The sequence below is a fragment of the Capricornis sumatraensis genome, chromosome 12 (assembly GCF_032405125.1).
Source record: "Capricornis sumatraensis isolate serow.1 chromosome 12, serow.2, whole genome shotgun sequence".
In the NCBI taxonomy this organism is placed as follows: Eukaryota; Metazoa; Chordata; class Mammalia; order Artiodactyla; family Bovidae; genus Capricornis; species Capricornis sumatraensis.
In genome coordinates, this window is record NC_091080.1 from 34,504,267 (window position 1) to 34,532,216 (window position 27,950).

Consider the following 27,950-nt stretch of genomic DNA (forward strand, 5'->3'; position numbering starts at 1 on the left):
GAAACAACTTTCGTTGTAGACTGTGTCGTGGCTCAAAACCTCCACTCCACCTCCTTCCTAGAAAGGGTTGCTGATAAAACGCAGGGCATCCAATTCAATTTGAATGTCAGGTGAACAAAGAGTACACGCAAAATTGTTCATGTTATTAGTTGTTACCAGAAGCTGGGGGAGAACTGGGAAAGTTTTAGAAATAGACGGTAGTGATGGTTGCAGGAAGCTGTGAATGCAATCAATGTCCCTGTAGTAGGCACATAAACTGGTTAAAATGGGAAATTGTATGTTTTTCAAAGTTAATATAACAAAAAGCTCTTAAATGGGCGAACTTTGAGTGTGTGTTATATTTTAATAATGCTGTTGAAAACCGATCCGTTGCTATCTGAAATTCAATTTAAGTGGACATCCGTTTATTTCTCCTTGCTGATTCTGACAACCAGGACCTACTGCGTTTGAACAGAGCCGCTCGCACACAACATAGTCTTCGTCTCGTCGCGCGGTGGCGCTGTGGGCAGCGCGGGTCCCCGGGCGTGACCGGGTCTGGCCGCGAGGTGGCGCTGTGGGCGGCGGGCGCCCAGCTGGCGTGGCCTCTCTGCGGGCAGGAGGCGGGGCTGCGCGGCCGCATTTCCGCGTGTGTGTAAACGCGGGATAGGGCGGCTGGCGGCCCGGCATGGAGGATGGCTCCGCTCTTGCTGCAGCTGGCGGTGCTCGGCATGGCGCTGGCCGCCGCGGCCCTGATTCTGGTGAGGACAGGGGTTGGGGACAGACGCGGACTTGGGCTCACTGCGCTCCTGGAGGCGCGGCCCCCCAGGCATGCTCTCCGCCTAGCTGTCCGCTCTTTGACGTGTCCTTCCACCACGCTTCCCCAAGCCTAGATCTCAGAATTTCACACCCCCTTTCCTTCAGTTCTTTATTTTTATTTTGGAGCTCCTTCCCCCTGCGTGCCCAGAACCTAGCACTTGCGTTCACTGGGACATGCCCACCCCGTCTTCTTTTAGTCCCCTGGTTCCCGGACCTTCTGCCCATCCGCCCTCTCAGCCCTGACCTCTCCAAGACTTCCTCCCGGGTCTGCAGTTCTGGCCCTACCCGGGGAGATCCTGAGCACCTCCCCAGAAAGTGTGTGCTTTCTAGACACTCTGTTTCCTGGTATAGTTAAGCAAATGGAAAGTGGTGACCTCACTGACCAAAGCCAGCTATTAGCAGAGCAGATAAATCAGCGGACCAGGAAGACCAAGCTGGTCCAGGCCTGGTGTTACCGTATGGTTGGGGGTCGTTATGTGCCAGAATTCAACACCCTAAGTTTAAATTGACACCCACACTGCATCTGCACGAAACTGTACAGCGGTATTCAAACTCAGATTTTCTTTGCCACTTCTGTGGAAACACAGAAACAGTGTAACACTTCTTGATCCATAAGTAGTAGAAAATTAGCCGAGTGAACTTTCTCCCATATAATTTGGGATGGGCCCGCCATCTAGTTAGTAAAGAGAGAGATTTCCACTTCCTTGACGTTGAGGTTAGCAGCCTAAGTAGCATTGCCAGGGAGGCCACTGGGCCAGCTTCTCAGAATTTACAGCTTAGAGGTAGTTTAGATAGAGACCAAGCAATGTATCCTGACATATTTAGTGTTTGTGTCTGCGTGAGTGACGAGGTCTGTTTTTCTCTTAGTAGGATATGGAGATTTGTTGGTTTTTTTTTTTCAGGGTTTTGGTGGGGCAGAGTTTGACAGAATCCTAGGTTGAATCTGTCTTGTGTTGACTCTGTTAAATGTGCACTTCATGAGGTTGTACTAAAAGTTTTTGATCCTAGTAGCTCAAAGTGGTTATAAGAGCTTCCGTCTATTGAATACTTCCATTATGTTGGATAGTGTATTCAGCTTTCAACCAGGATTATCTCTTTTAATCTTTAAAACAGCAACTGACAGAAATGTTATCATTAGTTTTCCTTGACTGGTGAGGAAGTTGATGTTGGAAACATGGATTCATGGAGGCAAATGTCACCCAACTAGTGGAACTTCATTTTTTTAGATGCCAGAGCAGGAGCACAGAACACATCAGTCTTGTTTCATATATAATCTCTGCACTGTCTCTTTACCACTTCTTTTCTGAATTAATTTTGAAGCAAATCCAAGACATCACATTTAATCTGTAAATGTTAAGCATTTTTCTCTAAAGTTAGGACCCCCGTCTAAAAACATAATCACAATAAGGTTATCGCAGTTTTAAGTTTAACGTTGTTAAGTGATTTAAAATACTGTTGGTTCAAATGCCTTTGTATTAGTGTAACTGGTTTGTATTTGTATAACTGGTTTGTTTCATTCAGTATCCACACACACTTAGGACTACATCAGTTTGTCTCAAGTGTCTTAAACAATTTCTCCTCTTTTTTTTTTTCTTGTGTTTCTTAAGCAGTCATTTGTTCTGTAGAATTTCTCACAATCTGGATTTTACTAACTGCATCCCTTAGGTAACTTTTAACATTTTGCTCTGTCCCCTGAATTTCCTATGAACTGCTGGTTACAGCTGCAATTTGATGAAATCCATATTTGAGTTTTAATCAAGAGAAGTGTGTGAATGGTGCTGATTACTCCTTTTGTGTCGTATCAAGAAGCATGTGATGACTGATTTTCTGTGGTGTCTAGTGGGATTCACAGCTTCAGGAGTTACTAGCTTGACCCACCAATCATTAAGTTTGTCATTAACCTAATGGTTTTAGCAGCCATTGATGATCACTGCCTAAATCCACTGTTTCACTGGGGGTTGCTGAGTGGAATATTGTAATTGTATCGTTGCTTCACGTGTTACCTCGAATTTTGTAATGAAAAAAATTCATCCGCAGCTATTCAGTTTCCCTGAAATACTTTTCATATTTTAAAAGGTAAAGATAAAAGACAAGTTTTGAAAATAATGAGATGGTTCCCTGGCTTCTTACAAAGGTGATTAATTAATTTTTTATTTTCAGTATCATTACGAACCCATGATATACAGTTTTCCCTGTGTTTTGATACACTGCACTAGTTATTCTTTTTGAAGCTTCAATTCCTCCCTGTCAAGGGAAGTCAAGCTGGCTACTTTGTCATTAATGTTTGTAGCTTCCTAGCCTGACTGCTACCCCACTTGAATCAGCCATTTCTCTTAGGAGCACTGGTTACTTTTAGTAGGAAATTGAATTTAGTAACCACAGTCTGGTCACTTGGAGTACAGAGCAGGAACTCTTTAACCACTAGGCGGCACACTGCCTTCAGTTCAGTTCAGTCGCTCAGTTGTGTCCGACTCTGCGACCCCATGAATTGCAGCACGCCAGGGCTCCCTGTCCATCACCAACTCCCGGAGTTCACTCAGACTCACGTCCATTAAGTCGGTGATGCCATCCAGCCATCTCATCCTCTGTCGTCCCCTTCTCCTCCTGCCCCCAATCCCTCCCAGCATCAGAGTCTTTTCCAGTGAGTCAACTCTTCGCATGAGGTGGCCAAAGTACTGGAGTTTCAGCTTTAGCATCATTCCTTCCAAAGAACACCCAGGGCTGATCTCCTTCAGAATGGACTGGTTGGATCTCCTTGCAGTCCAAGGGACCTTCAAAAGTCTTCTCCAACACCACAGTTCAAACGCATTAATTCTTCAGCGCTCAGCTTTCTTCACAGTCCAACTCTCGCATCCATACATGACTACTGGAAAAACCATAGCCTTGACTAAACACTGCCTTCATACTCATGCTAATCAGAAGCACATTCAATTTCAGTACGTTTCCAGTGGGATGTTATAAATGGCCATTGAATTACAAATGAATTGCATTCCAAAAGTTGGTAGGTTGATTGTTTTGAAAGCAGAAAGTATATCAGTAGAAACAGTGCTTCAAAGAATGGTTATTTCCAAAGCCAGCTCCCTAGTGAATCTGGAAGAGGGCTATATAATGTTAGCAGTTCATAGTGCCTACAGGCTCCAAATTTGATACTTGACTCCAAAAAATTCTGTGTTCTGAACTGAAATCTGGGATGAGTATATATTCTTCAGCTTTTTTGTCCTTATTCTGGGGCTGGCAAACGCTTTCCTTGCAACCCTGGTCAGCCTGGTCCTGAGTGAGGTCTGCCCTCGCCCACAGGCTGTCCCTTTGCCACGGAGGCTCTGGGGGGAGTGGGGCAAGGGATTGGAGTTCAGGGTATCTCGGGGTAGGTGTCACCTCCGTAGTGACTGTTCCTTCTTAGATCTGAGATGACAGAAGCCTGGGGCATGACAGGACACGGATAGCCCCCTGGGGCATTAGTACCTTAGTAAGGGAAGAAAGGGCAATAGTAATCAGTTTACAAGAAGAGGTGAAGGGTTGGAGTTTTGAAGTCACCTCCAGACCATTGTTACTGGACTAAAAACAGTAAATGTTTCACCTCATGTAAATGATGAATTCTAATGTAACTGTTAGTCACTCAGTCGTGTCCGACTCTTTGCGACCCCATGGACTGTGGCCCACCAGGCTCCTCTGTCCGTGGGATTCTCCAGGCAAGAATACTGGAGTGGGTTGCCATGCCCTCCTCCAGGGGATCTTCCCGACCCAGGGGTCAAACTCAGGTCTCGTGCGTTGCAGGCGGATTCTTTACTCATCCAAGCCACCAGGGGAAGCCCCTCTTCTAACATAACACATGTTTTAAAAGGTCACCACAGTATAATCTCTTATTAACATATCTGCTTTTAGATTTCCTTTGTTGCATTTATAACTGCTACAGAGATGCCACACCTTCAGCGACATGAAGAAGAAAAGTTCTTCTTAAATGCCAGGGGCCAGAGGGAAGCCTTACCCAGCATTCAGGACTCACCTACCAAACAGCTTTCTGTGGTCGTGCCTTCCTACAATGAAGAAAAACGGTGTAAGCCCTCCTTGATTCTTCTGGTAAGGGGTAGTTTGGGAAGAAAAGGAAATTGAAAGTCTGGACTTGGCCAGAGCCTTGATACTTGTGGACTGTAGAGTGTGTGCACGGTTGGTGGTTGTGGATTAGACGAGAAAGGATGAGTGTGGATTAGACGAGAAAGGAGCATCCAGTCTGAGGCTGAAGTGTTGAAGAGAAGTGATGAGCGAGAGGGGAGCAGAAGACAGATGTTCCAGATAGAAATAGCCTCTGGGGGGGACAGCCTGGGAGGGCTTAGTTAGTCAGGCTTCTTTGATACATAAACTGTGTGCTGGGACGAAATAATTTTCAAAAGCAATTTATATATGTGTATGTGTGTATATATATATTTATTATTATTATTTTCTTTAAGTGCCTGTAATGATGGATGAAGCTCTGGGTTATCTGGAAGACAGACAGGTATCATGTTTTCTCTGACGTCTAATTAATCCTAGAACGGGTCACCAAGCTGTGGACCCCAGGCTGGATCCGTGATGAGAGGTGGTGCCGGCCATTCTCGGGCTGTCACGGCCCTGGCCTCTGTGCTCAGCCTGTTGCCTTGGCCTTTTTACACATTATGCACTTTGTACAGTTACATTCTGTAACTGTGCTTTGTACACTTAAATTTATATTCATATTTATACACATAAACAGTAAAAAAACACTAGTTGCTTTTTTAGCTTCCTTACAACTTGATTAGAATTCTTAATGTTGGCCATGCCAAATAGTGGTATTTTATTTTTGCTTTTTGCAGAAACAAGATCCCACCTTCACTTATGAGGTGATAATAGTTGACGATGGCAGCAAAGACCAGACTTCAAAGGTAAGTCTGCTGAGGAGCCAGCAGAGGGAAAGAGGTTGAAGACTCAGAAGAGGACAAGTCTGGTGGGATTCTCTGCTGAGAGTGAGGAATTCGAGGAGAAGATTTGGGGGAAATGGTGTAGGATACAGACAGCTTCTCTGGGGAGTAAGGTTGGCTGCTGACAAGTAAACAGGTCTTTAAGCAGTTCTGGGAACCCAGTCACAAATGTGTAACAGTCAAGGAGCATGTGGCCTTTATTTTTATTTTCTCTAGAAGCTCTGTAGCTTAGGCAGAGGAGTCGAGAAAAAAAGAGACAGCCACTGCCTGTTCTGGTGTCTCCTCTGCAGGAAAGGGAGCTGTGACCTCAGCAGTCAGGCTCGGATCTTGGCCCCAGAAATTCAGCAGCTTCTCTAGGCCACCAGAACCTGCTGTGGGTGTCATCCGGTCACAAAGAGGCAGCAACTAGAATATCAAGTGTTTAAGCCAAAATCAGAAACCCAGTTTCTGTTACTGTCCTGGAATTCAAATTCATTTTAATTCTGACTTTTATGTAATTTGACAGGTAGCTTTTAAATACTGCCAGAAATACGGAAGTGACAAAGTACGAGTGATAACGCTGGTGAAGAACCGTGGAAAGGGCGGAGCGATTAGGATGGTAATAACCTAATTTCAACATTTTTATCTGAAATATGAAGGTATTTTGAATAGCCTCTTTTGTCGATTACAGCACATATATATTCTGCAACTTGGTGGTTAAATACCACCCTTTCAAATAAGGCTGGTAAATTGCTTTTAATAACTTCTTATATATATGTATATATAATGTGATCATAATAAAAAGAAAATATCATGCCATAGCTATGATGTGCTGGGTGATTCGGAAGGAAGTATTCATCTTGATCTAGCAGTGAGGTGGAGGCCCTCAGTGGTAGAATCAGAAGGGTCGCCCACATTCAAGAAACCCCCTATCGTGTATCACTGAGTCACTCCTTTATTATTATTATTTTTTTAATCCCAAACGTATAGCTACAGATTTTGTGCCTTGTAGTGTTTCTCTTTTCGAAAACTTAATATATGATGTTCAGATGTTAAATACAGCTTTTTATTTCTGCTTTTTCACCCATATTCTAATGAGTATGATAAAAAGACATCACATTTACTAATAAGTGGCTTAATGGTGTAGAATAGATGATCAAATTTCTGTCGAGATTTGTATGTGCTGTGCTGTGCTTAGTCACTTAGCCATGTTCCAGCTCTTTGCAAACCCATGGATTATAGCCCACCAGCCTCCCCTGTCCATGGAATTCTTCAGGCAAGAATACTGGAGTGGGTTGCCATGCCCTTCTCCAGGGGATCTTCCCAACCCAGGGACCAAACTGGGGTCTCCTGCATTACAGGCAGTTCTTCCAGCTGAGCTACTGAGGAAGCCCCCTAGATTTGTATATGTGTGTCTTATCTGTAGGCACACTGTTAAGTGACAGTATATTTACACTTAAGAAACAATGTGTTCACTCAAATGCACCATGAAATTAAGAGTTGATGCATAACATTTAAAATGAAACTTCATTAATCTGACAGATCAACTGCAATGCCCTGTGTTAAACTGTTTGAAACTACTCCCTTTTCTTTTTTGCCAATAAAGTTGTAAATAAAAACAGTGATACCAAAAAAAAAAAAAAAAAAAAAAGAGTTGATGCATAGTTTCTGTGTGAAATATGCACTGGTGGGACTGTATTCTGCCCAAAGATTGATCAGTTCACAATTGAGTGGCATAAGTTTGCTAAGTGTCAGATGCCTAAAGTAATATTTGAATATATCCACACTCTCTAAATTTTAGTGGCATTCTACATTTCTTTATTGAACAATTAATTCTAAGTATTTTAGATCCCATAGTAAAAAATACCAAAGCTCTGTCATGTTATGATGCATTTCACAGCAAAGCTGTCTGTGTTTTATTTGTTCAATATCTCCACAAATATCTTCTCCATATACTCCTCGAAGGAGGCCCTGGTCCCTGTTAAGTGCCACTGTACTTACATAATACAGGTATAATATTTATAGTAGGTATTTTACATTTTTGTTCTTACTGATGCAGCGTATCTTTATCCAAATCTATTTTCTCATCTCGATATTTTCCAAGGTATTAGTAGTATGACCTCACAAAGTTTTTAATATCATGAAGTAGACACTGGATACTTCTGGAATGATCTTATCAATTGTTTTCAGGGAACTTTGGCCTCCTGCCATGTCATACCTAATATTTCTTTCTTGGATATTTTAAGTAAAGCAGAACAAATTGCTATGTCACCAAATTTAACTTTGATTTTAAGCAACTTTCTTTTAATTAAAATTTTGACATACAGGGTGTATTCAGTTCTCGAGGTAAAAAGATCCTTATGGCAGATGCTGACGGAGCCACCAAGTTTCCAGATATTGAAAAATTAGAAAAAGGACTGAATGATCTACAGCCTTGGCCAGTGAGTATAGAGTATAGTTTAAGTGATATTCAATAAAGAACAGAGGGGGTCTAAAGTAAAATCAAAATGGTGTTTTTAAGTTAAACAGTTGGGGAATTTTTTTTTGGTGGGGGGTGTAAAATTCCTATATGCAGTCCCACAAAAGAGCTAATTACTAACATTCACTGATTTTCTGAGATTCACTTCACAATTACTTATTTAATATTCTGTCCATTTCTCTCAATTTTAAATTGCTTTACTCCCACCAGAGTTTTAATATTTATCATGCATATTCAGCTAAATCTTTTATGTAAAAGCACAGACTGACACTTCTAGGTAGAGATATGAAATGAAACTGGATCACAGAATCTTATTTTTATGAAACAAAAACAAAACACAAGCAACAACCACTCGAAAAAGATTACGTGTCTGTTTGTGCCACAGTTTCAAAAAGTGGAGGTTGACTTTCACTCAGCATAATGCATCTGAGATTCATCCCAGTTGCTGTGTATCAGTGATTTGTGCCTTTTAACTGCTAAGTGGTATTCCATTGTGTGGGTGTACCACAGCTTGTTTATCCATTCAACTGTTGGAGGACATTTGGACAGTTTTCCAGCATTTGGCAATTATGAATAAAGGCAGTATCAACATTTGTTTTAAAAGAAAAAAAAAAAGTAAAGGTTGAGGAAAGAAAGAAAATCCTGGTGCCATTTCTAGCCTTTAAAAGCCATTTAGAGAAAGAAGATAACTTTACTATATTCTGAGCTTTTTATGAAATACTCCTGATCTAGAAAGATTCAGACTTTGAGGATGAGTTAGTGCCTATGGACAGCATTCACTGACACACTGTATCCCAGGATTTAGGAGAAGTTTCTAGGGCTCCCCATTGTCAGGGCTTCAAGCTGGGTGTGGATCCATTCCTCAGAGCTGTGCACCCTTGAACAGGAATGACAAAAATCTCACAACAGCAAGGAACCCAGGTAACCCAACAAAGCTGCATAGAACTTTATCTGTTTTCCATGTGTCTTCTCGACTTTGGCCTATCAATAGTTATTTCAGTTTTTAAATAGCAGACTTATTTTTCTTATCATCCTGGTCATTTTCTACCAAAGTTGGTGAAAAGTTACCACATGGCGCTGTTACCTAGTAGATACTGCCACTGGACCTTGACTCCCATCCTTATACTGGTGCCTCTGTACCTCTTAAGAGGTGTCACCTCTGTTTCTGTATTTCTTTGGCTTTGTTAAGAAATGGAAATGTGGCTCTGAATTTATTACACATCAGCATGTTCAATTTCAGTTTCTCAGGATACAGGCTCTTGTTCTATCTTTAATGTAATTGGTACTCCCTTTTCAATCCATTTGAGCCACAAAGCCCATAAGCATGCCTCACATGTATCTCCTTAAACCCTAATGAAAACTGACTAGAATAGTTCTGAAAATAATGAAGCAGGAACGGGAGTTCTCTAATGAATGCACAACCGACTCACTAGATGGCAGAAGTTAACTGAAATGTCTTTTACAGCATTGGTTTGACAGGATCGCCAGCATGTTCTTCAGTGGCTTCCACTGTTCTCTTTCTTCTTGGCTGGTTTTATTTTTAATGGCAACAATAAGAAATGTGCTGCTCCAGCTGACCCTTGACCAACAAAAGGGGTGTAGGAGTGCCTACAGCCCACCTCCCTCCACAGGCCCGGGTCAACCCTGTGTTGTTCAAGGGTCAGCTGTACTTCTTTCTTGTGTATCCTCTTAGAGTAACCAGGTCGCGTATTCTAGGCTAATTATTCCTACCTGGTGAACTTTAAAAAGTTTCCTGCAGTCCCTTCTCTGAAGATGATTATTCTTTTAAGGTTGTGAACTAAATGTATATAATTCAAGTAGAGCTTTATATGACAAACAAATGAAATAGGGATCTACAGTTCCAAATAGTTTATCTTTTTTTTTTTAATGTAAAGCTTTTCTCCCAGCTTTTTAGTTTCCTAACCTGTAGTGACCTGCTGCTGCTGCTGCTGAGTCGCTTCAGTCGTGTCCGACTCTGTGCGACCCCATAGACAGCAGCCCACCAGGCTCCCCCGTCCCTGGGATTCTCCAGGCAAGAACTCTGGAGTGGGTTGCCATTTCCTTCTCCAATGGATGAAAGTGAAAAGTGAAAGTGAAGTCACTCAGTCGTGTCCAACTCTTAGTGACCCCATGGACTGCAGCCTACCAGGCTCCTCTGTCCATGGGATTTTCCAGGCAAGAGTACCGGAGTGGGGTGCCATTGCCTTCTCCAGTAGTGTCCTACCTCAATAAAAATATGTTTGATTTTATAAAATAATTTTTTGAGCAAAGTATATGATGCTTGTTTAGTAGTTTGGCCACCTGATGTGAAGAGCTGACTCACTGGAAAAGACCCTGATGCTGGGAAAGATTGAGGGCAGGAGGAGAAGGGGACGGACAGAGGATGAGATGGTTGGATGGCATCACTGACTCAATGGACATGGGTTTGAGTGAACTCTGGGAGTTGGTGATAGACAGGGAGCCCTGGCATGCTGCAGTTCATGGGGTCGCAAAGAGTCGGACACGACTGAGCGACTGAACTGAACTGAACTGTTGAGTAGTTTAGCTGTTCAAAGTAGAATCAACTGGAACTAGCATGCAGGGAGTAATTTCTTAAGCCAGTTTTTTCCCCCAGACTGGGGTAAATAGTACTTGAGAAAGGAGAGCAAAAGCAAAAAAAAAAAACAAACAAGGAAATAATACAAAATGTTAGCAGTGGTTGCTTTTAGGTAGTGAGATTATGCATGAGTTTTTATAATAACTTTTTTTCCGTATGCATGTAAATTTGTATGCTTACCAATTTCTTTACAATGAACACTTTTTTAGTTTATTTCGATTAATGGTTCAAAGTTCAAATAGTGTAAGAAGGTATGCAGTGAACCCAGCTCTGCATTTCTCAGTCACCCAGTCACTCTCAGAAGTTACTGTCATCCATTTCCGCGTGTCCACCTAGAAGATGTATGTTGTATTCTTTATTTTTTAAATACACACTATGCATTATTCCTGTTGTTTGCATTTCACAACATATCTGGGAGATTGAGCCGTCTGTGTACATCAGAATCCTTATTCTTTCACAGCTCCGTAACCAGTCCCTTTGGATTGATGTACAGGTTTGCTTCTTCAAACAATACTGAAGTGTTCAACTTTATATAGATGTCATTTTACACATATGCAAGTTTATTATGGGAAGAATCTCTAGCTGTAAAATTGCTGCATCAAATTATGTGTATATTTGTAATTGGGATAACAGTTTTCAAATTGCTGTCTATATAGAATGTGTGTGTACAATAAGGTAAAAAATTAATAGATTTTATTTACATTGCTCTTGGTATGATTGCGGTAGGAATCTTTTCAGTGATTTAAAAGGTATTTCCACTTCCTATTTTTGTGAATTTGTGTTTATAACCTTCACCTCTTTCCAAATCAATCATTGAGTACTTTTCTTAATAATTTGTAGGAGCACTTTATATATTTTGGAAATTAACCTTTTGTCTATAATGTAAATTATTGCTGTGTTTTGCCCCAGTTTATTTGTCTTTTAATTTTTAATGTGGTTGGATTTTTCTTGTTTTGCCACACAATAATCTTTAAGATTTTCTTGTCAAGTTGATAAATTCTTCTGGGGTTTGTGTATTTGTGCCTTCCTTGGGATCATTTGGAGAAGGAAATGGCAACCCACTCCAGTATTCCTGCCTGAGAAATTCCATGGACAGAAGAGCCTGGTGGGCTGCAGTCCCTGGAGTCACAAAGCGTCGGACACAACTGAGTGACTAACACACACACCTTAGTTTTTCGGGCTTCCCTGGTAGCTCAGCTGGTAAAGAATCTGCCTGCAATGCAGGAGACCCTGCTTGATTCCTGGGTCAGGATGTTCCCTGGAGAAGGGGAAAGCTACCCACTCCAGTATTCTTGGGCTTTCTGGTGGCTCAGACAGTAAAGAATCTGCCTGCAATGTGGGAAACCTGGGTTCAATCCCTGGGTTGGAAAGATCCCCTGGAGAAGGGTATGGCAGCCCACTCCAGTATTCTTGCCTGGAGAATCCCATGGACAGAGGAGCCTGGCAGGCTACAGTCCATGGGGTCGCAGTCAGACATGCATAAGCGACTAAGCACAGCATAGCACCTTAGTGTTTTCTAGCTTCCCTGGTGGCTCAGTGGTAAAGAATCCCCCGCAGTGCAGAAGACAAGGGTTCAATCCCTGGGTTGGGAAGATCTGAAGAAGGAAATGGCACTCCAGCATTCTTGCCTGGGAGATCCCATGGACAAAGGGACCTGTGGGGACTACAGTCCATGAGGTTGTGAAAGAGTCAGACACACTTAGTGACTAAACAACAACAACTTTAGTTTTAATTATTTTTAGCTTTATAATTTAACTTTAAATCCTCTGGACTAGTCCTTTCTCACTCTTAGAATATTCTTGGCTCTTCTTGGTTCTTTATTTTTCAATATTAACTTCCAAATTAGCTTCTCTAGAAAATCAGTGAAAAAATATTCTTATATTTCTATTGGTATGGCTTTAAATTTAAAGGTTAGGGAGTTGCCTTTTTATGCTGTAATCACGTCCTCTCATCCATGGTCATGGTCTGCCCTCTTTGATTGGATATTTTTCTTTCCTTTGGTTGCATTTGTATGTTTCCTTTATTTAGATCTTGCTACATTTCTTGTAAAGATTATAAATTTTTCCTTTTTATTCATGTTGTTATTGTTTTTGCTTCCATTATGATTATCTGATCATTGTATCTACATATAAGACTAAAATCTTATATATATATATATATATATATATTCATCTTGTGCCCACTCATCTTTTACATTCTCTTATATACATTCTCTTATTTGTAATCAGTTTTCAGTTGACATTCTTAGGTTTTCCGTAATGCAGTGATTACATATAAAATCACACTATCTACAGATAACCCTTTTCTTTCTAATACTACCAATTTTTATTATATTTATATTGACAAAGTATTTTCAGTTAGAAAAATTGCTTAAATATATGAATTCTGAAATAATCCATGCCTCTTATATTTAGCAGGGAAAACTGTCATCTCAGTAAATACAATTAGACTTCTTTAAGATTCTGAACTCCTCAGTAAACCTTTAAAGATATTAAACACTACTTAAAAAAAAGTTTCTAAAAAATAAGATATTTACATTGAAAGCAAATGTTTTTAATAGTAATACTGATTTCATTGCTTCTTTTTTCAGGATCAAATGGCTATCGCTTGTGGATCTCGAGCTCATTTGGAAAAAGAATCAATTGCTCAGGTGAGGCTTTCATCAAAGATGCATGCATCCTTTTTTCTTTCTTTCTTTCTGTTTTACATATACATTAGCATGAAATAAGCTTATACTTTCATAATTAATCTCATAAACATGAGGTTCCTTTCAAAAGGAAATATTGGCACATGCAGGAATAGATTTTTGGTTTTTTTTCCTTTTCATTAGTGTAGAGGGAGACCGTAGACTTCGCTTTGGTTTAGGGTGCAAGCAGCTCTGTTTTGAAGACACAAAGGGCATCCCCATTCAGTTACCGTATAAGGCAGATTTCTCCAAATGATGCCTTTTTGAACCAATCAACTTGCCTGTAGTTTTTCTCATGTCAGCACACTGAAATACTATATTTGGAATTTTATTCAAAGCTTAAATTTTTAAAACCTGTTTCCCTTAGAAAAGCAACATAACTTCACATGAGTAAAGTTGTGCTGCCCCTTTCAGTATATGAAAGAATCAGTGAAGACATCAACTTCTTGAGGTGGTGATTTACAGATTAGGCTAAGAATCTGGAGTGACTGCAAGGAAAAAATATAACAAGGAATCATTCTATGCAGTGTTATTTTAACTTTTCATGTAAAAATGTAGACCTAACATATCAGGCTCAGTAATTGTCCATGATATTCTTTTATGTTCATCTGCTAGAGTGGTCACGTAGATTGAGCATAAAGCTGTAGTTTTCAGAGGAAGGTCAAAATCATCTGGGGCTTGTTTTCTTTGTTTGTGTTTTTCTTTAACGCACATTCCTAGGCCAGTCTCAGACACTAAGTCAGATTCTAGCCATGGGATCAAGAGTCTGCATTTTTAAGTTTCCCAGGTCACCCTATGCAACCAGAGTTTGAGAACCAATGGAATATAAGATTGACCCTTCCCCTCAGTGATTCTGAAATAGGACATGAAAAAATTATAATTTTTTCCCCAAGATATACTGATAGCAGAACCATTAAATCCCTTAAGGATTTTGCTCTAATGTGAAAACTTGAACTCTCCTTTTTTTTTTAATTTAAGAAATAAATTATTATATCTTCTTCAGCATCTAGTCCAAATGTAACTCTGTAACCCTATGAAATCTTACTGGTATTTGGAAGAGGTTAATCTATTAACCACAGGAGAATATCAAACTCCTAGAAGTTTAGTGCTGAAAGAATTTAGAGGCTAGCTAGTCCAACTTCATCAGTTCACTGATACACAAGAGATAAGGAAAGGAAAAGTGTATATGCAAGATGTTTAGAACATGATTTTTAATTGTGAAATACTAGAAGCTATAAAATACAATATCCCAATGCTAGAAACTGTACATATTTCCCCTGGATGAAATGGCATACAGCAATAAAATAGATGCTAGTAGGCTTCCTTTGTGACTCAGCTGGTAAAGAATCCACCTGCAATGCGGGAGACCTGGGTTCAAACCCTAGGTTGGGAAGATCCCCTGGAGAAAGGAAAGGCTACCCACTCCAGTAGTCCATGGGGTCGCAGAGTCAGACACGACTAAGTGACTTTCACTTCACTTCACAATGGAGACTGTATAATAATGTAGGGAAATACTAAAATGTTAGGTGGTATGGAAAATAGTATGATACTATAAATGCAGTATACTGTTTGTGTAAAAAATCTATTCAAACAAAAACATGAAAACAGATTAAGGGTTTTGTGAGTAAATTTTTTCCTTTTTTAAAAAAATATATAAATGGGAAAAAAATTGTAATAAACTTGGAAAGGAAAAAGATTGGAGAAATAGGAAGCAGTTGAAGTAATCTAGAAAAGAAATGCTTGGGACCTGTTATTGTTTGTTGGCAATAGAAGGGAATTGTGGTTTTTGGTTTTGTTTTTAACAATGTAAATTCTTTTCACTTAGAACTTCCGTTAGTTGAAAACTCTTTGAATTTTTTCAAAATAGTGTTTAGAATGAGACTGTGCTATGATCTGGACCTTCTTTTACTTGGTGAGGCTTTTAACCAGTCATCAAGGGATCTACCCCAGGATCTCTTTTTCCTGTCATCTGTCCATCCATTCCTCCATCTCTAAAACTTAGTGACTGACATAGTGCTTTGGGGCTCTATAGAATTGGCAGCTGCTCCAGAAAGGGTAAACTGATCAGCAGTTATCCACTGGAGCCACTATGTATAACTCCTGCTGAGTAGGCTTGTAGTTCAAGTCAGGTGATTCTCATAGAACTATGTCTGTCATAGAGAAGGTCATCTCCAAGGGGCAACACATCCACTGGCCACATGTCTAGGAAACTGCGGCGTGGACATCCACTTCTTGGACACTCGGGTTCTTTTAACGTGCTATAGGCGATGCAAATCCTCCATGATGATCGATCTGTGGACAGTGAGAAATTACAGGAGTATTAATTAACACAGTAAACAGCAACTTTGGTAGCTAAAGTGTGTAGTTTTCAGACTTACCTTTCCTAAACACCTTTATGCATATTCTCAGTTAATCCTACCATCTGGTCTGTTGCCCTCTTGGAAGACAGACGTGCATGATACAGCACCAGTGGGGTCATTTAAGCATCCTTAAATGTGTTCATATGCCCATATATTCTGTGTAACAGTTAAAACAGTTGTGTTTATATTGTCTGGGTATTCTCAAATTTATCATTTTTAAAGGATTCAAAATAGAATCCATTACTGCTTGTTTGATCTCTTTAGGTTATATTTTTGAAGAGTCTTCGCTTAAATCGTGAGACTTCTTTAACTCCTCTTTTCAAGATAATAAAATTACCAGTCAGCTTTAAATTTCACCTGAATTCCTTGTTTATGTTCATAAATATTAGAAATTATTAATATTAAAATAGTAAATATTTTAAAGTATCTACTTCAGAAGTTCATATAATGCTCTTCTATGACTTTGTTACCTTCATTTAACTAAATAGGTCTGTGTTTTTATATGTCTTCTAAACTTTAAGAGACTTTTTCAAGGTTTAAAAATTAAAGATCCTGTTGTTTATATTGTTACACTTTTCAGTATGTCAGAAACCAAATAGGTTAAAGTCCTCATGTGAATGTGACATGTTTGTGTTTTGTTTTGTTTTGTTTCAGATAGCCATTATCCTAAAACAAACAAAAATCTTCTATTAACATCCAAGCAAAAGCAGTCATGAATATTTTTATTTGGTTACTATTAAGCTCATCTCAATCACATTAAAAATCATTCGAGAACTAGTTTATAGGTATTGTTTTTCTACCTTTTAATTTTTATTTTTCTATCTTTCGATTTCTGTTTGTTCCTTTCCTAAGCATAAATGCTCTTTTGGAGGTTTAATCAGCCAACCAGTATTTATTGGAACTATTTTAAATGGAAGGCAGTGAGCAAGCTGTTGTGAGATCCCCAGAGTATGTTAAGATGAGGTTTCTGTCCTATCTGCTTAGTGAGGTAAGACACACTTACATCAAAACAGAACTCATGATTCTAGGTGATCAGTGAGAAGTGTTAGAGCTTTCCAAAGACTTTGTTTCAGTACCATCTAGATAAGTTTGATATTTTATTTTTCCTTCCCTTCTTGTCCTGTTTAATACACAAGTGAAATTTGGTCAGGAGGTTTAAGTGAGCTTTCAAAGGGAAGCTTTCCTTCCCTTATTAAAAGCATTTGTTAAGTGTCTGTTACTTCCTGTACCAAACACCAGGCTAAAGACTTTAATATTATACCATTTAATCCTTACCTTTGTGAGGCAGGCATTTTCATTCTAAATGAGGGAAGTGGGATTTAGAGAGTAGAAGGAACATGCTCAAGGTCAGCCTAATTATTAATGGAGCCAGGATTCAAATACAGGCCTGCTCAGTGCAGTGGCTTTTCTCTTATGTCATCTTATATGACTGTTGAGTCATGATTTTGTTTCTTGGTGATAGAAAAAGTCATGTGAATGAAGAACGATCCTAAAGATTACAGTAATGAAAAAGAAAAGCCAAAAGGAGGGAAGGACCTTGATTTACTAACATGAGATATTATTCTGCATAGACTTTTACTGGGTTTCTTATGTGCATATGTAATATATCATTTCATCGGTTTCTACTACCACAATTATAGAACATTTTAAGAGATCTTATCTTTTTTTAATCCTAAATACTAAAGTCTTGACTGCCATAATTACTGATCTGTTTTTCTTATGCTTTTAAGTTTTCATTGTTTTATGAATAAAATATACATGTTGTGTTACTACTAATAATATAATTAATGACGGTTAACAATAAGGAATAGAAGGCAATGGCACCCCACTCCAGAACTCTTGCCTGGAAAATCCCATGGATGGAGGAGCCTGGAAGGCTGCAGTCCATGGGGTTGCTGAGGGTCGGACACGACTGAGTGACTTCACTTTCACTTTTCACATATTGGAGAAGGAAATGGCAACCCACTCCAGTGTTCTTGCCTGGAGAATCCCAGGGACAGGGGAGCCTGGTGGGCTGCCATCTATGGGGTTGCACAGAGTCAGACACGACTGAAGTGACTTAGCAGCAGATAAAAGACTATTTAAATTTAATTTCCAAAAAAGAACTTAGCCTGTTAAAGTATATTTTATCAGAAATATCTGCCATACTTAATTAGGGAGACTGGGTATTTGTTTCAAACTCCTTGATGGTCTGTGGCTTCTGTGACACTCTTGCTGACCCCTGCTGTTGTATTCTCATTAGCCAGGTATCAAACTTCAGGCTGAAATCATGTTTCATTTTTACAAGATAATCTGGTAACTCACCTTTTCTGAAACCAAAATATGTTTGGGGCACAGAGGCATGAAAGACGGTGGAGATGTTCCTCTTGCTCATAGCAGCCCCCGCAGCTGCTGTGCAGGTTTCTGGCCAACTGAAGCCTCGGCTCTCACAGTCACTGTGATTCTTCTTGTCTGACTAAACCTCCAGGAAGGAAGTAACTACTTCTCTAGCCCCCGCCCAGCTCCAAGCGGTAGGCATCCTCGGTGTCTAGAATAGATTTCACCAGGGCAGCTAATGGGATGATGGTGTTCATGTGTGAGAGCTGCCCAGTCAGTTAAATATTAAATTGCAGTTCTCTGCAGCCAGATTGTTTTCAACGTCTCCTTTATAGATAAATGGAAATGTCATTTGTATTTTGTCTTTGTTGCAGCGTTCTTACTTCCGTACTCTTCTCATGTATGGGTTCCACTTTCTGGTGTGGTTCCTTTGTGTCAAAGGAATCAGGGACACACAGTGTGGGTTCAAATTATTAACTCGAGAAGCAGCGTCACGGACGTTTTCATCTCTCCACATTGAACGATGGTAGGTTCCTAACCGGTGTGTGTCTGGTATGTCTTCTTATGCAGCAGTTACTCCAGGTAATGGGAAGCCACCTTGTATTCTCATAATGAACCTCCAGGTTTAAACAAAATTCATACTTATATCTGTAAACTTAATCTGTGCCTATACTGGTTTGGTTCTTATTTTTAAAATCTCAAACCAAATATAGGATATGAAGTTATATATTCACCTTAATTATGGACAGTATCAATCAAGAGGCCTGAAAACATCCTATTTCCTTAAGCTTCCTTTTTTCCTTCGATGAAAAATTCAGAAATATCAAAGCAGAAAAGGGTATCCAGTTTCTCTTTTTTCTTTTATGAGTTCCCTCTCCTGCCTGAAGCCAGTTCTTGGATCTCTGCATCCCCTTCCACCTTCTAAGAACCCAGTCCTGTTCACTTACTTTCTCTCTTGTGTGTTTAGCCCTTTCTCTCAACCATGTTTTTCTCATCAGTTTTTTCAAGTTTAAATTTCCCTCGCCATTAAAAAAGCATGGTCTCCATTGACACCAGCCACCAGCACCCCTCCAGCCCTAGCCCTCTTTCCTTCCACAGCCAACTTTTTCCTGGAAAAATGGTCTGTTTTCATCGTCTCCATCTTCCTACTTGCCACTCCTCACCCGTCCTCCCATCTAAACATCTCGTTACCCTCCTATCATTAAATCCAGTTGTCTTGTTTAATGTGATTACTTACCATCTTGACGCATCCATCAGCGACATTCAATACTTCAGAGCACTCTGTCTTAAAATATACTGTTCTCTCAGCCTCTCTTCATCCCAGACCTCGCATCAGCTCTCAGCCTGTTGAGGGACTAACAGTGTGACACAGAAGCCTGAAACCTGGAGTCATTCTAACTGTTCCTTCATTTCTCTTCCTCTTCACCACCATCAGTTTGATCATTTTAATTCTGAAACTCCAGTTTCAGAATTAAAAACTCCATAGGACATCAGTTCCTATGCTGCAGCCAGGGGGATCTCTTCAGAAATTAGAAATGATCAGACGTACCTCTTTGCTTCCCATTGCCTTTGAGTGCCTTCCCTGGGCCTTGAGAGTGATAATGATATCAGCATCAATATTGATTTTATGATTTTGCCCACCTGAGTCTCCACATGCAGTTTCTTCCCTTCTCACCACTCACTGCCTCTCTGTCAGCATCGGCTTATCCTTCAGATCTTCCTTAGGACAACCTGCCCTCACTCTCCGTAGTAGACCAGATGCCCCTACTGTAAGCTGTTGGAGCACCATAAACCTTTCTTGTAGCACCTGTCACATCTGTAGTATTTTATTTGTGTAATGTTTCTTTTACTCTATTAAAACATAAGCTCCACAAGAGCAGAAAATCCTAGTCGGCTGCACACTTTAAAAACAAAAAGTAAATGGATTTGAGATGATTAAATGTCATAACATTTATGACAGAATATAAAATATTAACATATGGTATAGTTCATTGGCTAAGAGAGTGCCTGACCCATCATAGCTACTCAGTAAATATTGTTGTAAGAATTAATACTCAGTGCTAGTTCTGGGTTCTGTGTGAATTCTGTCTGTGGCAGGAGTCTGCGTAATTATTCCAGTAGATATTCATTCATGTAGTCTGTATAACTTTCATGCATGTGTTTGCAAATATTTGTTACCCCCTAGAAATAGATGTCATCTAATCTTCCCAAATAACTTTAAAGAAACTGGAATTTCAGAATTAAAATGATCAACATTTTTTTTTCAATGTTTATTTATTTGACTGTGCCGGGTCTTAATCACAGCATGTGGGATCTAGTTTCCTGACCAGGGATTGAACCCAGGCCCCTCTGCAGGGAAGTCCCCGATCAACATGTTTTTAAATCCTTTTCCCTAGGTTAAATTTTAAGTACTTATATTTGGTCTTTAAATTTAAATGCACGTTTCTGTTATGTTGTTGAAGAAAATATACTGATAGTTAATGGACTCTAAAATCAGAGACTCTAAGAAGCCACTCCAGAAACACACCTCTGCAGTAGGTATTTTTCATTTAGCGGTTATGTCCAAATCTAGGGTCAGAGAGCTAGGTTCTTTGTAGTTTGAAAGGAAGGACTTAAAAATGGAGAGCAGTACAGTTTTAGGCTTGATAACTTTAAAATCATGAAATTTCCTTGTCAGGATTGTTCTAAGGCAGCACTGTCCAACAGAAATACAGTAGAAGACACAAATGCAAGCCATATGTGTAATTTTAAACTTCGTAGTAGCCACGTTAAAAAGTAGAAAGATGAAATTTAATACTATCTTTAACACAATATAAGCATAGTCATTTTGGCATGCATTCAGTATGAAAAAGATATTGAACTATTTTACGGTCTTTTCTCTGTACTATGTCTTGAGAGTATGGTACCTGTCGGTTCAGACCAGCCACATGTGGACAGTGGCTGCCCTGTTGGCCAGCACCTTTCCCAGGTTTTATGTGTTTTTTTAAGTTAAAGAATGTGTTTTGTTTTTCTTTCTTCTGTAAATTTTATGTTCATGTGCACACCTTTCTAACTACTTATTTGAGATTTGATTGACTTAAAATTTTAACCTCTCACATCTCTCTTTAGGATCCAATAATGTTTCTTCTGTACCCATAAAGGAGAACCATCAAATAAGCATGTATCAGCCTGATAGGCAGTAATGTCTCACTGTTTTTATTTAAACATCTCTGATCTTACACTTCAATCAAGAAACACTTTAGAGCTGATGTAGGTTTTTTCTTATGCAGTGTAAGTTTTAGAAATCAAATTGTGCATCTACTCATTTCTGTGTAGTTGTCACCTTAGACAGTTTTCTTAAGAGGACTTATTCTAAAGAGTCAACTGAAATTTTTCTCGTAACTTTCATGAAATTCAAGTCAAGTAGAGTTTCTAGGTTGTAGAAAACATCAAGGTATAATGCACACTGTATTGCCCAAGTTGAAAGACTACAGCCATCTCTTTGATTCAGAATTGCTTGAGTATGAGTAACATTGTTAAATATAAATATATATAATCTCCATCCTCTGAACTCTGCCTCACCTAAAGTCTTCCCATTGAATGTTAAGGTATAATTTGACCCCGTTTATGAGTAATTTTTAAAATGGATTCTTTGAACTGTACCTTATTCTAGTAGATAATATTTTTATTTTTAATCAGTGTTATTCATGTTTATAATTTGAAACCATTCCATAGGGTTTATAAGAAGCCTGTTGTCTCTCGCCCCACCACCTCTGACTCCCCCACCCGCCGCCCCCATTCCTGCTCCCTCACTGTAGCCACTGTCATTTCTTTACTGCTTGCTTGTGGCGTTTGCTGCATACTCAGAGCAAAGTGTCTACATAGCTGTGTCTCAGTTTTTCATTTTTAGATATTACTTTCCAAAGTAGGAAATGAATGTTTAAGTACTCTCTTAAACTCCTGTTTACCCTCCACACTTACGTTACTGAAGTTTTAAAATAATTTTGCTCAGCTCAGCGTTGATCATTCTAGCTGGGTAAGGAGAATTCAGATTTGATCCGTAGCATGCAATGAGATTATAGACCCATATAATTGTAGTACTTTTTGTTTTTCCTGAAGGTAATAACTGCCTGGAGCTTTTTGTTGGCATTTCTTGACTGTGGATCTGACACTTCCTCATGCTCACTCTGACAGGAGCGTGAGTTCCCAGAGGCATCAGATTCTGCCTCAGCTCCACCTTTTCCTGAGACCTCTCGTCGGCTCTTCCTTTCTAGTTGTTTCCTGGCCTGCTGCAGCTCCTGTCCTCCATCTCGTTCTCCCTGGCTTCCCCCGTTTTAGTAGAGCACAGTCCTCTATGGAACTTCCTGAAAGCGTGACACAGGCACTGCAGGAGCCCGCGTGTGGAGGCATGCCTCTACTCCACCGTCACGCCCGTTTACCGGTTAGCTGGAGAGGGTTACAGGCTGGAAATCACTTTCCTCAGGACTTGGAAAGCGTTGCCCTGTTTTCTTTGGCACTCAGTGTTTCTCTGGAAAAGTCCAGTTCTGTCGATAATCTAATCTTGATTCTCTTCTGTGGCATATTATGTCCACCCCCCTCCTTTGGAAGCCTTATTTTCCTCCAGAGTGTTTTGAAATGTCATGATTCAGCGACTTAATATGGCTCTTTTCCATGCATTTTGTTGAGAACTCAGTAGGCCTCTAACTCTGGAAGCCCATGTCCTTTGTTTCTCAGAAATGTCCTTTAATCCTTTCTTCAACAATTTCCTCTCTCTTCTCATTTGTAAAACACATGTAGAACTTCCCTGTTGATCCTCTAATTTTATTTTCTTTTCTCCTTCCTATTTTTCTATTGAGGTTTCCTCGATTTTGCCATCTAACCTTCCTTTTGAATTTTTATCTCTGCTATCAAAACTGCAATTTCCTACAACTCTTGTATTTCAGTATTCATTTTTCTCTGTTTTACGACTATAGTATCTTCCACTATGTCTCTTAATGTCTCATTTAACACTGTGAGATTTTCTTCTTTCCTTGCCTGTTTCTTTTGCTCCAGTTTTTTTTATGTTTATTTCCATCATTAAAGTTTACCTTCAGGTATCTTTAGTATGACCCTGTAAAGCTCATCAGCAGCTGTGTGCATGGTCAAAGAACTCTGACCAACTGGTAGATGTCACTGTGGACTAAACGAGTGGGGCCACTTTGTATGGGTAACTCCCAGCTGTCACTATGTTTGGGGGCTGGTCATTTTCACTAAAGTGAGATCCTTCAATCTCCTGCCTAGGACACATGAGCCTGGCTACCAGCATTTACAGAACCAATTGGAAGAAAGGAGAATCCTATACAGATTTTCAGTGAGTCCTCCAGTTTGCAGCCCACTGCACCTCCACTTAACAGAGGTCCCTCGAGGCCCCTGATGCCTGAACCTTAGGGGCCTCTGTGACCATGAGCTGCTCTGCGCTTCCCCCTCTGCCACTGTTCACTCTGCCTGGTTACTTGTCCAGCTGCTTTCCAACATTCAGATTTTTTTTTTTGTTGCTACTCTTATCATCTTTTGTTCTTGTCTTACTATCCTTTCATTGTCATTTTAATTTTAGTGGTCTTTCAGGAGGGAGCAGAAGGGTATGTGTATATCTGCCGATTAACAGAGTCAGCACACTCTTCATTCTCCAGAAATAGATCTGTTCATAAGGGAACAGATGTATCAGGAACTAAGTCACAAAAGAAAACACAGCGGCTTTGCCCTCTCCACACTTAAAAAGCTCAAGAAGTCACTTAGTTGGAGAATGACTCTTCTCTTTATTATCCAGCTAGAAGGACTTGGTATTTTAATTATAATATTTGCTTTGGTACCAGATTGGTCTTTTATTTATAATATGGTAATGTGTCTTGTTTAATAAACACCTCACATCTAAAATGTTTAAGGGGTGAAGGCTATAATAAAAATAATGGTTTAGAAGATGAATAGCCCTTTCAGTTTTTTTAATATAAATTCAGTTAGTCAGCTGCTTTTTTACCCCACTCCTTTTCATTCATCATTCTTGTGTTGTGCCTTTGATGAGTCAGTGATTCTATACTGATATGCTTGGAGAAATATTTAATAATCTTGATCAGATTATTAAATATCATTAGAACTAACCCAGAAGCCCATTAGGTAATTTTTGGGTTTTGTGTTGAGTGAAGGATTAAGCACAAGGCTTAATATTCAAATTGTTCCCTTCTTTCATGAATATCACAATTCTTTTTAACAGAAGTTTTACACAGGCCTTTTAGAAACACAAAGAACACTTTTGTAGATGGTTTTATCATCTTAAGAAAATATTTTATTAGGATAAGAAAAGGCATTACATGTTTAAAAAAAAAAAGTCTTCATATTGAATTATCCAAACACTTGGGATTTAAACTAGCTGCATAATGGACATTGGTAGTATTGTACCCAAGACAACAAAACTCCAAATTCAGATTGCTTGGGATCAGGGAAATCAAATGGAAGTGGATTAGAGGTGTTTGCTATTTGTGCTAATATTTTTAAACCAAGCTTGGAAAGTTTGAAGTATGTTCTGTGCAGTCAAGAAAGTAGAGTGAGAAGGGGGTGTTAATGTCTCAAGAATGAAAGCAAAACAGTGAAAGACTTCAGTGCCTTTAGAGACAGGCAGAAGCATGGAGAAGTGCAGCGCAGGGTGTGGTACTAACGCCGGTGAAAGGAAGCAGCTGGTGGAGAATAATGTAAGAATCCAGCATATCAGGGTTCAGAAATGTTAAGGGAAGCAGTTTTGACCTAAATCAAAGGACTGACTGCAGAAGATCTTTGAGAAAGAACCTTTCACAGGTAGAAGGCAGGCTGAGCTGGGAATTGAAACTGGAGATGATTTGTCTGTACGCATGTAGTTATACATACCCCCCTGGCCTTTCACACCAGCCGAAACTGGCTTTTCACTTTCGCCAGCTGCCTCTACTGTGCAGCCCAGGACAGCGCTGGGAAGGGGAAGGCGGAAGGTAGGCCACCGGGACCCTGTACTTCGAAACGAAACCTTGGTTTTTGGATGGTAGAAGAACATAATCAAGCAGCTCTAAAGTGACTGAGGACATTCTGTCCTAGTGCTTCTCGATGGGTGTTTTATCAGCTCTCTTAATCAGGTTAAAATGCTATCAGTTCTGTATCTTGAGCTAGCTAAAGCGGGATGTGAAAACCATCAATCTTAAAAATTTCTCTTGGATTAAATTTTCTCTGGGACACCAAGAGAACATTTTTACCTCTGCGCGTGTCTGCATTGTGAGAGACGCCATATTTCTCATTTAAATGTTACGCAGTGACACACAACATTTTTATTTGCCTTGAAACTCCTCCACTCCTTGACTTTTATTTGACCTTACATTTATCTGACCTTCACTTTTACAATATAAGCTTTTATAATCTGCCGTGTAAGCTTCTTTAACACATGCCAAGGTAGAGATTTAGTTACACTTTGTTTGTCTTTTTAAAAATAAATAGCCATATATTTTTAATTTCAGGGCGTTTGATGTAGAACTGCTTTACATTGCACAGTTCTTTAAAATCCCAATAGCAGAAATTGCTGTCAACTGGACTGAAATTGAAGGTGAGCATATTGTTCATGTTACAGCTGATCTTAAGTCGGGGGAAGACCTCAGACCATACAGTTGCCCAGTGACGTCAGCTGGCTTTCCTGTCACCCCTCGCCCCCCTTCAGGGCGCACTCAGCTGTCCTGACTCAGAGAGGCAGTTCCATAGGCAGTATTGCCTACTGATCCCCACTACCTGCCTCCAGCTGGCTTACTGCCTTCTGGATTTTTTTAGTCTCTTCTTAGGGTCTTCATGAGACCTACTAGCTTGCCTAAGAAATTCAGTAAAGACTTGTACAGTAGACAGGATCGTGATGACTTCGGGCTACAAGCAAGGTGAATAATCTTGAAGTAAACTTTACTTTTTATAATACCTTTTTTTTTTAGTATTGTATTATCTTTGCTCAGTGAGTTTAGAATACCTACAAACCACTTTGCAAAGCTAAATGAAGAATTATAGCTGGTTTTACTCCAAATATCCATAATCCATTCACAGCTGGTTTTTAGCTAGTGTCTGTATATACATCCAAAAATGTGAAGATCTCTAAGGTTTAAAATAATGTGAAATCTATCATAATTCCTGATAATTTCTATTCCGAAGTGCTTAAACGGATCTCACTGTTTAGAATTCAAAATATATTCTAGTGTTCTCCTTTGCTTACCTTAGAATGATCCCAAATTAATTCACTGTGTGGGAGGAGCATTACTGGAGACTTTTAGTTACCTCTCCTCCAGGTGAGCATGGCCTCCTCTTGAAAAGTCAGTGTGATATTAAGCAACCTGAGATGTTTAGGGACAGAAAAAGCTTAAGAACCAGTCTAGAAACCATACAAACTATGCACGCCTCTGGGAGTCTTGCTGAATCATACTGAGTTTACAGCGGTTTGACTCATCGCCATGCTAGCAGCACAGACCACCTGGGAAGGGAAGCAGGTGAGGGGATGCTCTGACCCGTTGTGCTTGGCTCCATCGAAGTTTCTGTGTTGCTCTGTGCCCAGCATAGACTCTATGGGAAGCTGAAGTGAGGGAAAGTACAACTACATTTCAGTTTAGATCATTTGCTCACTTTGCATTTCTCAGGTAGCTGAGTATTAAATCACATTAACCATTTCACTCAGTGAGCAGGTTTTGTGTTCATCATCCCCAGACCCTCTGCTCAAGACTCCCTGCTTGAGCAGGGGCCATCTGAAATTCTCAGTTTAGATCCTCCCAAGTTTTATTTCACATCAAGGTGTTTTGTTTTTATTATTTTTAGAGAAACCATTCACTTTGGTTTTAAAGATGTTTAACTGTCTTGTCCACGATTTAAATAAAATTACAGTGGATGCGTTAACTTGATTATGGTAATCATTTCACAGTGTATCCGGGTATCAGATCATCACACTGTGCACCTTAAATACATTTCAGTTTTATTTGTCAATTATACTTCAGTAAGGTTGGGGCGGTGGGGAGGAAGAAAAAGAGAAAGCCAGAGCATTTGGCCTTAAATCTGGAAACTGTCAGTGACTGTCTTATGGTCCTGACCAGGTCACTTCACCACCCAGCACCCCAGTTAACTGAAACTGGAGGGGAGGGAGGCCCTACTGCTGACTTACTTAAAAAAACAATTCCAAGGGGTAAAACAAAGGCATCTAAGCTTTAAAACATGCTCAAGGAGGCAAATCTCATGGAGTCAACTGGGCTTGACATATTGCCATTTGACAACCACTGGACAAGAAGGTGGCCTAGCTAAGATGTATTTCTTTTATCTGATTTAGAATCTTTAGTAGAAATAGAGTAAAATTTGGATTTCTGTCTTGGCTTTCTTATCTCAGATTATTAATCTATACTTGTATTATATACAGAGGTGTGCCCAATTTTCTGTAGTGCATGAAACTGAAAAGCAGTGTGTACAACATGAAGACTTACCCCAAAAAATCATTTTTACATGTACAAATTGTGGTTTACGTACAGATAATACAAATTATGGTGACTAGAAGCTCACAAAGATGGTGTAGATTGACTTCTAAAATACAGTTTTAACTGTTATATTTTCCTCTGAAAATATTTTTATTTTTAATTATTTTTAAATTACAGGTTCTAAATTAGTTCCCTTTTGGAGCTGGCTACAGATGGGAAAGGATCTACTTTTTATACGACTTCGGTATTTGACTGGTGCCTGGAGGCTTGAACAAACCAGAAAAGTGAATTAGGTTATCTGCCATCTTTGATTGTATTCTTATGTATCAGTGTCACATTATTTCATTTGAAAT

General features: G+C 39.7%; 1 protein-coding gene across 3 annotated transcripts; it reads left to right on the forward strand.

The window, feature by feature from the left end:
* Nucleotides 1–644: 644 nt before the first annotated feature.
* ALG5 (ALG5 dolichyl-phosphate beta-glucosyltransferase) lies at nt 645–27,919 on the forward strand. Of its 3 annotated transcripts, XM_068984507.1 has the most exons (10): nt 645–737; nt 4,678–4,849; nt 5,241–5,287; nt 5,622–5,690; nt 6,232–6,324; nt 8,033–8,146; nt 13,371–13,430; nt 18,517–18,668; nt 25,630–25,715; nt 27,775–27,919. In XM_068984507.1, the coding sequence occupies exons 1-10, from the start codon at nt 672–674 to the stop codon at nt 27,888–27,890; spliced, it is 975 nt and encodes a 324-aa protein (XP_068840608.1). In that variant the 5' UTR covers nt 645–671; the 3' UTR covers nt 27,891–27,919. The 3 variants fall into 3 exon arrangements, with proteins under 3 accessions (XP_068840608.1, XP_068840610.1, XP_068840609.1); XM_068984509.1 differs by lacking the exon at nt 8,033–8,146; XM_068984508.1 differs by lacking the exon at nt 5,622–5,690 and having other exon boundaries at nt 6,253–6,324.
* Nucleotides 27,920–27,950: the final 31 nt, after the last annotated feature.

Coding starts and splice junctions, on each gene's coding strand:
- ALG5 (XM_068984507.1), top strand. CDS start 672: ATGGCTCCGCTCTTGCTGCAGCTGGCGGTGCTCGGCATGGCGCTGGCC. Junction 5,288..5,621: donor GTTATCTGGAAGACAGACAG/GTATCATGTTTT, acceptor TGCTTTTTGCAG/AAACAAGATCCCACCTTCAC. Junction 6,325..8,032: donor AGGGCGGAGCGATTAGGATG/GTAATAACCTAA, acceptor TTTGACATACAG/GGTGTATTCAGTTCTCGAGG.